This window comes from Octopus sinensis, unplaced genomic scaffold, assembly GCF_006345805.1.
Source record: "Octopus sinensis unplaced genomic scaffold, ASM634580v1 Contig10572, whole genome shotgun sequence".
In the NCBI taxonomy this organism is placed as follows: domain Eukaryota; kingdom Metazoa; phylum Mollusca; class Cephalopoda; order Octopoda; family Octopodidae; genus Octopus; species Octopus sinensis.
The window spans coordinates 2,852-14,217 of NW_021832133.1; the positions used below are offsets into that span (position 1 = coordinate 2,852).

Sequence of the window (11,366 nt, forward strand, 5' to 3'; positions counted from 1 at the left end):
ACTGGCCAGGCCAGTCCATGACCGTCACCCCATGGTCCTTGAAGAAACCGGTTGTGAGCTTGGCTGTGTGGGGAGCGCGTTGTCCCGCTGGAGCACGTACTCCTCGCCACCAAAGAGGTATCCCGCAGAGGGTAGGCAGCATTCCGTACTATCTCAACGTACTTTGCTGCGTTGATGTTGCCTTCGACGGCATAGAGCCGCCCAACACCACTGTAGCTGAACGCCCCCCCACACCATGCTTCATGGTGGGAGCAATGCAGTCTTTGTTGAAGCGCTCACCCCTGCGGCGTCGCACATGGACAGGCTTGTCACTGACGAGACTGAATCGCGACTCGTCAGTGAACATCACTGTCCGTCACTGCTTCACTGTCCGTCACTGCTGCACGGTCCATGTCTTGTGGGCACGGGCCCAGAGCAGCCGCCTCTTCCGGTTTGGGGCTGTAAGGAGCGGCTTACGGGCGGCCCTACAGGATTTTAGACCAGCTTCCAGTAATCTGGTCTTGACAGTGGTTGTAGACAACTGCTTCCCTGTCACCTTTTGCATCTCCTCCGCCAGTTGCCGGCTCGTTGCCCTTCGGTTGTTCAGTGACTTTCGGATCAGCATCCGGTCCTCCCGCTGGGTCGTCAGCCTCTTCCGTCCCCTACCCTTTTTGTCAGCTGCTGATCCGGTTTCCTCGTATTTCTTAAATAAGCACTGAATTGTGCGCCTGGCTACACCAAGTTTTCTGGCTATTGCAGCCTCCGACAGCTTCCCACGCCACGAGAGAGCCTCGAACCGTCTCTCCAAGGTCATGCGAGGGCTTGGGCCCATCTAGGAATGAACGATAAAAACCAGTTATTTTCATTAAAACTATTCATTTGAATAATGTTATGCTATAACAAAACTGCTATGAGTTATTATTCATTAAACAAAAAAGAAAGAAAGCAGAATTTCTCACCTTATTTGATGTATAACAGAAAGTTTTGTGAACCGGAAGAAATTGTGGAGAATTTGTGAGGAAAGAAAATCTTGCAAATACACAAATCAATTAACCTACGAGCTGTTCAAAACGTCTTACGCGATGAGAAAACTTAGTACGGTGTGATTTCGGTCCTTGCGAGGCGCTACCTATATCTATTAAACAAAGGAAGATTTGTCTGCATCCGCACTCCAAGTTGTTGTTGCACTGCTATGTCAACATCATTAGGATGCTGACTCTGAAACCGTTCTGCAAACAAAGTTACGTCATCGTTCTGCGCAACAGTGAACTCGCAACAAAGCAATAGTTCGAGATATGGCCACTAGGTGACAGCACATACCTTGAGTGAAGAGCAAATCAAGGGTGCTAATTAATTTCTGACGGTAGTGTAGGTGCGGTCCACGCCCTTTACCTCCGCTATTTCGTCATTGTTTAGTGAGATTCTTTCTTGTAACTTACTCAACACATCGAAACAAACAGACGTACGTAATATGATACATATACAATAGAAATATACTTACATAGTAATATATATTCAGAGAGAGTCAACGATGAAAATATGAGAATATGCTGAATGAGTGAAAAGTTAGAGTGGACAGTGACAGCTTCAAGAGAATTTTTACGACGAATATTCATATTTAACAGGTCAACATAATATAAAAAAATGCTGCATCTGTTTCTTTAGACACTTAATTACCAATCACGTGTCTATTTAATTAGATTTTCTCTTAAATATCAGTTGTAAAGTGGAACTGAGCAAGCAATACACATGCATACGGAGCAACAAAATTAGGAAGAATCAACAAGGGGAACTAAGTCTTGTCTTTATACTCTAGCGGTGTCATATGAAATTGTCACCCATAATTATGACCCTAGTATCGATCTATTGCATTTCAATCTATTTTAGGGTTATGGGTGGGGGAAAGGGCATCTTTTTCTTCGCAAATGTAAATAAACCCAATCTGTTTCTTAAACGAGGGACATATTCATACAGCACAGAATTTTTTTTTTACCTCAATGGACGTCATTGATTGGTTGAAATTTCAGAAATTGAAGAAAAAAAACAACAAATATCTTACAAACCATAGAATTTTCTCAATAAAGCCAAGAGAAAGAGATGTTTTATAAACACATTCTACCAGTATACGAAGTTTAAAATTTTTTAGTTACCTAGAAATTATGGTAAAAAAACTGCCGTTCAAACCGAAAAGATCCTATATGTGTTAAAAAATCTCATCACGCAATCGAACCAATGAGAGAGCCCCTGTCTGGTCGCTCGATATGCTAAAAATAGCAGCCAAAGTATCCCCCTATCTAAATCACATGCCCATTGTACGTAATGTCCTAGATTATCCCTCAAAAGACAGTTTGCTGAAGGCTGGAATGTCTTTGATGATACGTTTGCTGTATCAGGTTTGATTTGAGGCTAAATAACATTATGGTAAATTTCTATATTAACTCCCGCATGATTTTCACTAAGAAAAAAATCAAAATGTTAGATTTTTTGTGTGGAATCAACTACCCTGACCTCATAATATGCTACAAAACAGGGTGAGGTGGAAGCGATTTTTTTTTCACCTTAGAAAAAAACACATCAGGACAATGGAGAAGAGTTTGATATTATTTATTCAGCATTACATGTGTTTCATTTCCTAATAGGAATTACAAACATTTACATGTAGAGAAAAAATGTAAAAGATTTCCTTTAAGAAAATCTTTCACCATACATGTGTGTGTGTATATGTACCCTTGTCCAGATATTATGTGATGTTCGTAAAGGGCCATCATGACCGTCATACTTGTGCAGTTGTTCACTTCCAGTCCTCTGCGTCAAATATATCCTTGCTTGGAAACAGGTGAGGATTGGTCACAAGAAAGGTACCCAGATGTAGAAAATCTCCATCAATGAATTCCATCTGATCCACAGAAGCAAGAATAGGAGAATTTTAAATGATGAGGATCATCATCATCATCGTGGTTCCTCTTCTGTATCAATGCATTTACATTTCAATAATTGATCACTTTCATAGATTGATTTAGAACGAATAGCTTAGGTTACAGTTATATCTTTCATATTAATAGGACTGTGTACAAACAATTCACCATTTTGAAAGAATGATTCAGGTTTAACATCACAGTGATATGTTTTCCTTCCTCTGTCAATGCTCTTTTGATTCAAAAATGGATGATTTCATGTCAAAGATTTACTATAGATGTCATATTCATATAGTTTCTATATTCTGTGGATGTCTTTATGAGATACGTCCTTTGTCCTTCTGAGGAAATGTTATACAACAAATATCACTGTGTTATGGACCCACTTCATAAGGAAAGACTTCTGTTTGAATCAGAAATGATTTTGTGTAAATGATTTGCCACAGATATCACTGTGAATTGATTTTTCTTGAGTGTGAATGCATTTGTGTATAGTTAAGTGACTGTTTCCAGAGAATGTCTTACCACAGATATCACCCTGTATGAATACGTTTGTGTTGAGTTAAGCCACTGTTCTGAGAGAATGATTTACTACAAATATCACAGCGATATGGTCTCTCCCCTGTATGAATAAGCTTGTGTCTAGTTAAGTTACTGCCATCAGAGAATGATGTACCACAGATATATATTTCTCCTCTGTATGAACACATTTGTGAGTAGTTAACCTACCGCTATGAGAGAATGATTTACCACAGATATCACAAGAATACGGACTCTCTCATGTATGAATCCATTTGTGAGTAGTTAGGCTACCGCTATAAGAAAATGATCTTCCACAGATATCACAGGAATATGGTTTCTCTCCTGCATGGATAATTTTGTGTTGAGTTAAGCCACTGTCCTGAGAGAATGACTTACCACAGACATCACAAGAATATGGTTTCTCACCTGTATGAACACGTTTGTGTGATGTTAAACTACAGCTCTGAGAGAAGGATTTACCACAGATATCACAGGTATATGGTTTCTCACCTGTATGAACACGTTTGTGATTCGTTAAGCTTCCGCTTCGAGAGAATGATTTATCACAGATATCACAGTGATATGGTTTGTCCCCTGTATGAACCCGTACGTGAGTAGTTAAGTTACCTTCTTGAGTGAATGATTTACCACAGATATCACATTCATATGGTTTGTCCCCTCTATGAACCAGTCTGTGAGTAGTTAAGTTACCTTCTTGATAGAATGATTTACCACAGATATCACATTGATATGTTTTGTCCACTGTATGAATACGTATGTGAATAGCTAAGCTATGATTACGAGAGAATGATTTACCACAGATATCACAGTGATATGGTTTCTTCCTTGTATGAATAAGTTTGTGCTGAGTTAAGTTACTGCCATTAGAGAATGATTTACCACAGATATCACAGTGATATGGTGCTTCCCCTTTATGAATTTGTTTGTGTTGATTGAATTTACTTTCTTCTAAGAATGACTCTTTGCAGATGTCACAGTCATATGATGATTTTCCTAATTCTTCCGACATCTCTTCAAGAAAAATAAAACTGAACCTTCAAGTTGTACAGATCAACAACTTTTCAAAAATATTTCTCCTCTCACCAAAATATATGGATATTTTTCTTCTTTTTTCTTTTATAGTTTATTCCAAACAAATATCACTTCTCTTATATTTCTTCTAAATGTGATCAATGCCAATATTTAAAAATGCCGCAAATACTCTTTGTAAATCTATCAAAGTATATTTAAAAGAGAAAATTATCTCTTGCACATTTCAGACACAGAAGTAAAGAAATGCTTTCTCTCCCAGAGGAAATATTTTACTGTAATTCAGCAATGTTTTATAGAAGCAGGATTATACGTTTGTCAAATATCTTTGCAGAGTCTTTCAAACATGATACACATTGATGATTCTTTAAAAGTAAAAAAATACTTTTTAGCCAATTTCATATGATTTTCTGAAAGAATAGAAAAAATAATATAAGACATCAAGTATGTTTAAAAGGCAGATATTCAAAAGTGCAAATTTACGACATTTCTCTTTTCATAAATTGTAGAAGTAATTCTTTATCTGAAGTATTAAATTTATCCAATTTCTGCATTACCAAAATGTTTATATCATCGAGTAGACACATCTATTATAATACCAACTCCTGGAATATAAAGTCTGTCATAGACTCACTTCCACACACACCAATATACATATAAATGACACTAGATTTCTGATGTTTTCATTGCAGTTTTGTATCTTTGTTTGCTAAAACAGACATCGCTCTTTCTCTACCTTCATCATCATCGTTTAACATCTGCTTTCCACGCTGGCATGGGTTGTGAGGTTTGACTGAGGACTGGCAAGCCATGAGGCTGAACAAGGTTTCAATCTTATTAGGCAAGATTTCTGCGTCTGCACATCAGAGTGACAAAGAAACTAGGGAGGTATCAGGTGGTCGTGAAATGCGCGAAAAATAACAGCTAAATAGCTTTTAAAGCACACAGTTTTTGCTTGTTTGTTGAATTCTCGTGTGTAGAATATATATTTGCAAAAATTTTCTGAAAATTCCGGAAAAAACAAAAGAATCCCCAGATATTAATTGTAAGTTGTAATGATGCAGAAGAACCACCAGAAATAAAGACTTCCTATCTCTCAAATAAAAGCCATTTCCTCTCGATACGATATTTGCTTTTCGTTTCAGTATTTCAAGTGCACACTCGTATTTTTATACATTACGCACGTCTTACAATTTCGTAATTTTACCGTATTTAACGAAATTGTGAAATTTATATGTCAGAAATAAAGAGAAATCTTATCTGGATTGATCAGACGTTTTTACAAATAATTTAGAAAATAACCAAAAGTGCAATGAAATGTCTAAAAGAAAACGACAACACAATGAAAGTATTAAAAGAACAGCCTTACTTTCATAAAATTTCGTCTTTGCTTAGTGAGATTCTTTCTTTTGACTTATTCAACACATGGAAACAAACAGATGTACGTAATATGATACTTAATACAATAGAAATGTCTTTATAATACTTACATAGTAATTGATAAAAAGAGAGAGTCAACTAGTCAGAGCTTTAATTGAATTTCTTCCTTTTTCCAAAGAACGTTAATTAATATTCTGCAGGTCGACAGAATGCTGCATTTGTTTCTCTGGACACTTAATTACCAATCATGTATATATTTAATTGGGTTTTCTCTTAAATATCAGTTATAAAGTGGAACTGATCAAACAATCAAGGTGCGTGAGAAACAGGAGCAAGAAATACAATTAATGAGGAAGGATTAATTATCAACAAGGGGAACTAACTCCAGTCATAAACGACAAAACTCACCATTACTCACTCACTCTATCCACCACTCTCTCTCAACCTCCCTCTCCTCCTCTATCTCATTCTTCAGCTCCCTCTCCACCTCTCTCTCTCCAGCTCCCTATCCTTTTCACTCTCTAGCACCCACTCCACCTCTAAACGACAAAACACACCATTACTCACTCACTCTATCCACCTCCCTCTCTACCTCCCACTCCACCTCTCTCTCTCTCTCTAGCTCCCACTCCTCTTTCTCCAGCTTCCACTCCACGTCTATCTCTCTCTCTCTAGCTCTTACTCCCTCTCTCTCTCTATCTAGCTCCCACTCCATCTCTCTCTAGCTCCCTATCCTTTTCTTTCTCTAGCTTTTTTTCCTCTCTCTCTCTCTACCTCCTTCTCCTCCTCTCTCTCTCTCCACCTTTATCCCCTTCTCTCTCTCTAGCTCCCTATCCTTTTCTCTCTGTAGCTCCCACTCCCCCTCCTTCTCTCTTTCCAGCTCCCACCCCACCTCTCTCTTTAGCTCCCTATCCTTTTCTCTCTGTACCTCCCACTCCTTCTCTCTCTCTAGCTCCCACTCCATCTCTCTCTCTAGCTTTCTATCCTTCTCTCTCTCTAGCTCCCACCCCTTCTCTCTCTCTAGTTCCCATTCCCCCTCTCCCTCTCTCTAGTTCCCACTCCACCTCTCTTTCTAGCTCTCTATCCTTCTCTCTCTCTAGCTCCCACTCCTCCTCTCCCTCAGCAGACGACATCGAAGCTTCCTTCTGAACGGCTGAAAATTTCTTTCGCTCCAAATAAATAAAAATGATTTCTTTTGCAGCTTAGACATCCAGAAATCAATGTATTCCAGTCATTTCTGCAGGAATGTAAAACATTGTTTTCATAAACTTTAAAACTTCTTTCACAATAATAATAATAATAGGCGCAGGAGTGGCTGTGTCGTAAGTAGCTTGCTTACCAACTACATGGTTCCGGGTTCAGTCCCACTGCGTGGTACCTTGGGCAAGTGTCTTCTACTATAGCCCCGGGCCGACCAAAGCCTTGTGAGTGGATTTGGTAGACGGAAACTGAAAGAAGCCTGTCGTATATATGTATATGTATATATATATGCATTTGTGTGTCTGTGTTTGTCCCTCCGACATTGCTTGACAACCGATGCTGGTGTGTTTACGTCTTCGTAACTTAGCGGTTCGGCAAAAGAGACCGATAGAATAAGTACTGGGCTTACAAAAGAATAAGTCCCGGGGTCGATTTGCTTGACTAAAGGCGGTGCTCCAGCATGGCCGCAGTCAAATGACTGAAACAAGTAAAAGAGTAAAGGTTTATTTTTTTCTCCAGACATCGTTACCACCAACTTTTATCAATTGACATCTTGCAAGAATTTTTCTCCACAAATTTCTTAATAATTGTTATGTATGCCATTTGAAAGGTGTCTGTATAAACTTTTATCGAAAAAAAACTTCATTTTCCCAAAAGTTACGAGAGAAAAGCTCGGATCTTGTGAATTTTCCGAGGTCGTCTGGTTGCCTCTTGCAAGAAATTTTCTCCACAAATTTCTTAATAATTGTTATGTATGCCATTTGAAAGGTGTCTGTATAAACTTTTATCGAAAAAAAACTTCATTTTCCCAAAAGTTACGAGAGAAAAGCTCGGATCTTGTGAATTTTCCGAGGTCGTCTGTCCGCCCTCTTGCAAGAAATTTTCTCCACAAATTTCTTAATAATTGTTATGTATGCCATTTGAAAGGTGTCTGTATAAACTTTTATCGAAAAAAAACTTCATTTTCCCAAAAGTTACGAGAGAAAAGCTCGGATCTTGTGAATTTTCCGAGGTCGTCTGGTTGCCTCTTGCAAGAAATTTTCTCCACAAATTTCTTAATAATTGTTATGTATGCCATTTGAAAGGTGTCTGTATAAACTTTTATCGAAAAAAAACTTCATTTTCCCAAAAGTTACGAGAGAAAAGCTCGGATCTTGTGAATTTTCCGAGGTCGTCTGTCCGCCCTCTTGCAAGAAATTTTCTCCACAAATTTCTTAATAATTGTTATGTATGCCATTTGAAAGGTGTCTGTATAAACTTTTATCGAAAAAAAACTTCATTTTCCCAAAAGTTACGAGAGAAAAGCTCGGATCTTGTGAATTTTCCGAGGTCGTCTGGTTGCCTCTTGCAAGAAATTTTCTCCACAAATTTCTTAATAATTGTTATGTATGCCATTTGAAAGGTGTCTGTATAAACTTTTATCGAAAAAAAACTTCATTTTCCCAAAAGTTACGAGAGAAAAGCTCGGATCTTGTGAATTTTCCGAGGTCGTCTGTCCGCCCTCTTGCAAGAAATTTTCTCCACAAATTTCTTAATAATTGTTATGTATGCCATTTGAAAGGTGTCTGTATAAACTTTTATCGAAAAAAAACTTCATTTTCCCAAAAGTTACGAGAGAAAAGCTTGGATCTTGTGAATTTTCCGAGGTCGTCTGTCCGCCCTCTTGCAAGAAATTTTCTCCACAAATTTCTTTATAATTGTTATGTATGCCATTTGAAAGGTGTCTGTATAAACTTTTATCGAAAAAAAACTTCATTTTCCCAAAAGTTACGAGAGAAAAGCTTGGATCTTGTGAATTTTCCGAGGTCGTCTGTCCGCCCTCTTGCAAGAAATTTTCTCCACAAATTTCTTTATAATTGTTATGTATGCCATTTGAAAGGTGTCTGTATAAACTTTTATTGAAAAAAAACTTCATTTTCCCAAAAGTTACGAGAGAAAAGCTCAGATCTTGTGAATTTTCCGAGGTCGTCTGGTTGCCTCTTGCAAGAAATTTTCTCCACAAATTTCTTAATAATTGTTATGTATGCCATTTGAAAGGTGTCTGTAAAACTTTTATCGAAAAAAAACTTCATTTTCCCAAAAGTTACGAGAGAAAAGCTCGGATCTTGTGAATTTTCCGAGGTCGTCTGGTTGCCTCTTGCAAGAAATTTTCTCCACAAATTTCTTAATAATTGTTATGTATGCCATTTGAAAGGTGTCTGTATAAACTTTTATCGAAAAAAAACTTCATTTTCCCAAAAGTTACGAGAGAAAAGCTCGGATCTTGTGAATTTTCTGAGGTCGTCTGGTTGCCTCTTGCAAGAAATTTTCTCCACAAATTTCTTAATAATTGTTATGTATGCCATTTGAAAGGTGTCTGTATAAACTTTTATTGAAAAAAAACTTCATTTTCCCAAAATTTACGAGAGAAAAGCTCGGATCTTGTGAATTTTCTGAGGTCGTCTGGTTGCCTCTTGCAAGAAATTTTCTCCACAAATTTCTTAATAATTGTTATGTATGCCATTTGAAAGGTGTCTGTATAAACTTTTATTGAAAAAAAACTTCATTTTCCCAAAATTTACGAGAGAAAAGCTCGGATCTTGTGAATTTTCGAGGTCGTCTGGTTGCCTCTTGCAAGAAATTTTCTCCACAAATTTCTTAATAATTGTTATGTATGCCATTTGAAAGGTGTCTGTATAAACTTTTATCGAAAAAAAACTTCATTTTCCCAAAAGTTACGAGAGAAAAGCTCGGATCTTGTGAATTTTACGAGGTCCTCTGGTCGCCCTCTTGCAAGAGATATTCACCAGAAATTTCATTGCCATCGTCAAATATGAGGTTTGAAAGTTATTTCTATAAATAAATTCATTGAAAATTAAATTCGAAGAATTAACATTGCAAAAGGTCATATATTATTTCCGTAAACTCTATTTGAAATCAAGAAGCTGCAACAATCATCTTCATCTTCTTCACAATATTTGTATCCTTTAAAAAAGAAGCTGCTGTTGCTATTTTTCTGAATTTATTTTACATTGTTTACACCCAGATTGGAACTTTTACTGTGCCTTGCACCAGAAAACATTATAGATTATCTAAAGACAAAACATATCACCAATGATGATGATGAATTTTCAAAATTCTAGTCGTTCTATTGATGGGTTTGTCAATAGAACGTGCGCTAAATGGAAGAAGTAAAAAGCTCTTTCCATCAGGAAAGATACATTTTCAGAAAACTTTAAGCTGCCATTATATGTAAATTTTCATTTCCGGGTAGAGGTAGGGGTCCACCAAGGCTCATTCCTCAACCCCCTCCTATTTATCATAGTCCAGGCAATAATGGAGGAATTCAAGACAGGATGCCTCTTAGAGCTCCTCTATGCTGATGACCTTGCTCTAATTGCTGAGTCACTATCAGAACTGGAGAAGTTTCAGGTGTGGAAGCAAGGATTAGAATCGAAGGGCCTTAGAGTCAATCTAGCTAAAACCAAAGTCCTAGTAAGTTGGAAGGTAGACAAATCATAAACGCCATCAGGTAGATGGCCCTGCTTGATCTGTAGAAAAGGCGTAGGTAGAAACTCTATAAGACGCACCAAGTGTAAGCTATGGACACATAAGAGGTGCGGCAATGTCAAAGGAAGGCTAACCAGGAAGATAGTTTTTGTATGTGGCAGATGCTCAGGAGCAATAAACACTGAAAATGCTCTGAGACCAACTTCTGCCACATTCCAGGGAGAAAAACTAGAAATAGTTGATAGTTTCCGTTACCTAGGTGACCAAGTCAGTAGTGGGGCCGGGTGTGCTGAAAGTGTAACTGCTAGAGTAATAATAGCCTGGGCAAAGTTCAGAGAGCTCTTACCCCTGCTGGTGACAAAAGGCCTCTCGCTCAGAGTAAAAGGCAGACTGGATGATGCATGTGTACAAACAGCCATGCTACATGGTAGTGAAACATGGGCTGTGACTGCTGAGGATATGTGTAAGCTCGCAAGAAATGAAGCCAGTATGTTCTGATGGATGTGTAATGTCAGTGTTCATACTCAACAGAGTGTAAGTACTTTGAGAGAAAAGTTGGACCTAAGAAGCATCAGTTGTGGTGTGCAAGAGAGACGTTTGCACTGATATGGTCATGTGGCAAGCATGAATGAAGATAGTGGTGTGAAAAAGTGCCACACCCTAGCGATTGAGGGAACCTGTGGAAGAGGCAGACCCAGATAAACCTGGGACGAGGTGGTGAAGTACGACCTTCGAACTTTAGGTCTCACCAAGGAAATGACTAGAGACCGAGACCTTTGGAATTTTGCTGTGCATGAGAAGTGAGACCATAACCCGTGGCCTCTACATGGG

At 38.1% G+C, this 11,366-nt stretch overlaps 1 protein-coding gene across 1 annotated transcript; it reads right to left on the reverse strand.

Moving 5' to 3' along the window:
* Positions 1-3,545: 3,545 nt before the first annotated feature.
* LOC118761206 (zinc finger protein 675-like) lies at positions 3,546-5,053 on the reverse strand. The gene is made up of 3 exons (XM_036498944.1): positions 4,950-5,053; positions 4,233-4,294; positions 3,546-4,064 (listed from the first exon to the last, which is right to left on the reverse strand). The coding sequence occupies exons 1-3, from the start codon at positions 5,051-5,053 to the stop codon at positions 3,673-3,675; spliced, it is 558 nt and encodes a 185-aa protein (XP_036354837.1). The 3' UTR covers positions 3,546-3,672.
* Between the last annotated feature and the right edge of the window lie 6,313 nt (positions 5,054-11,366).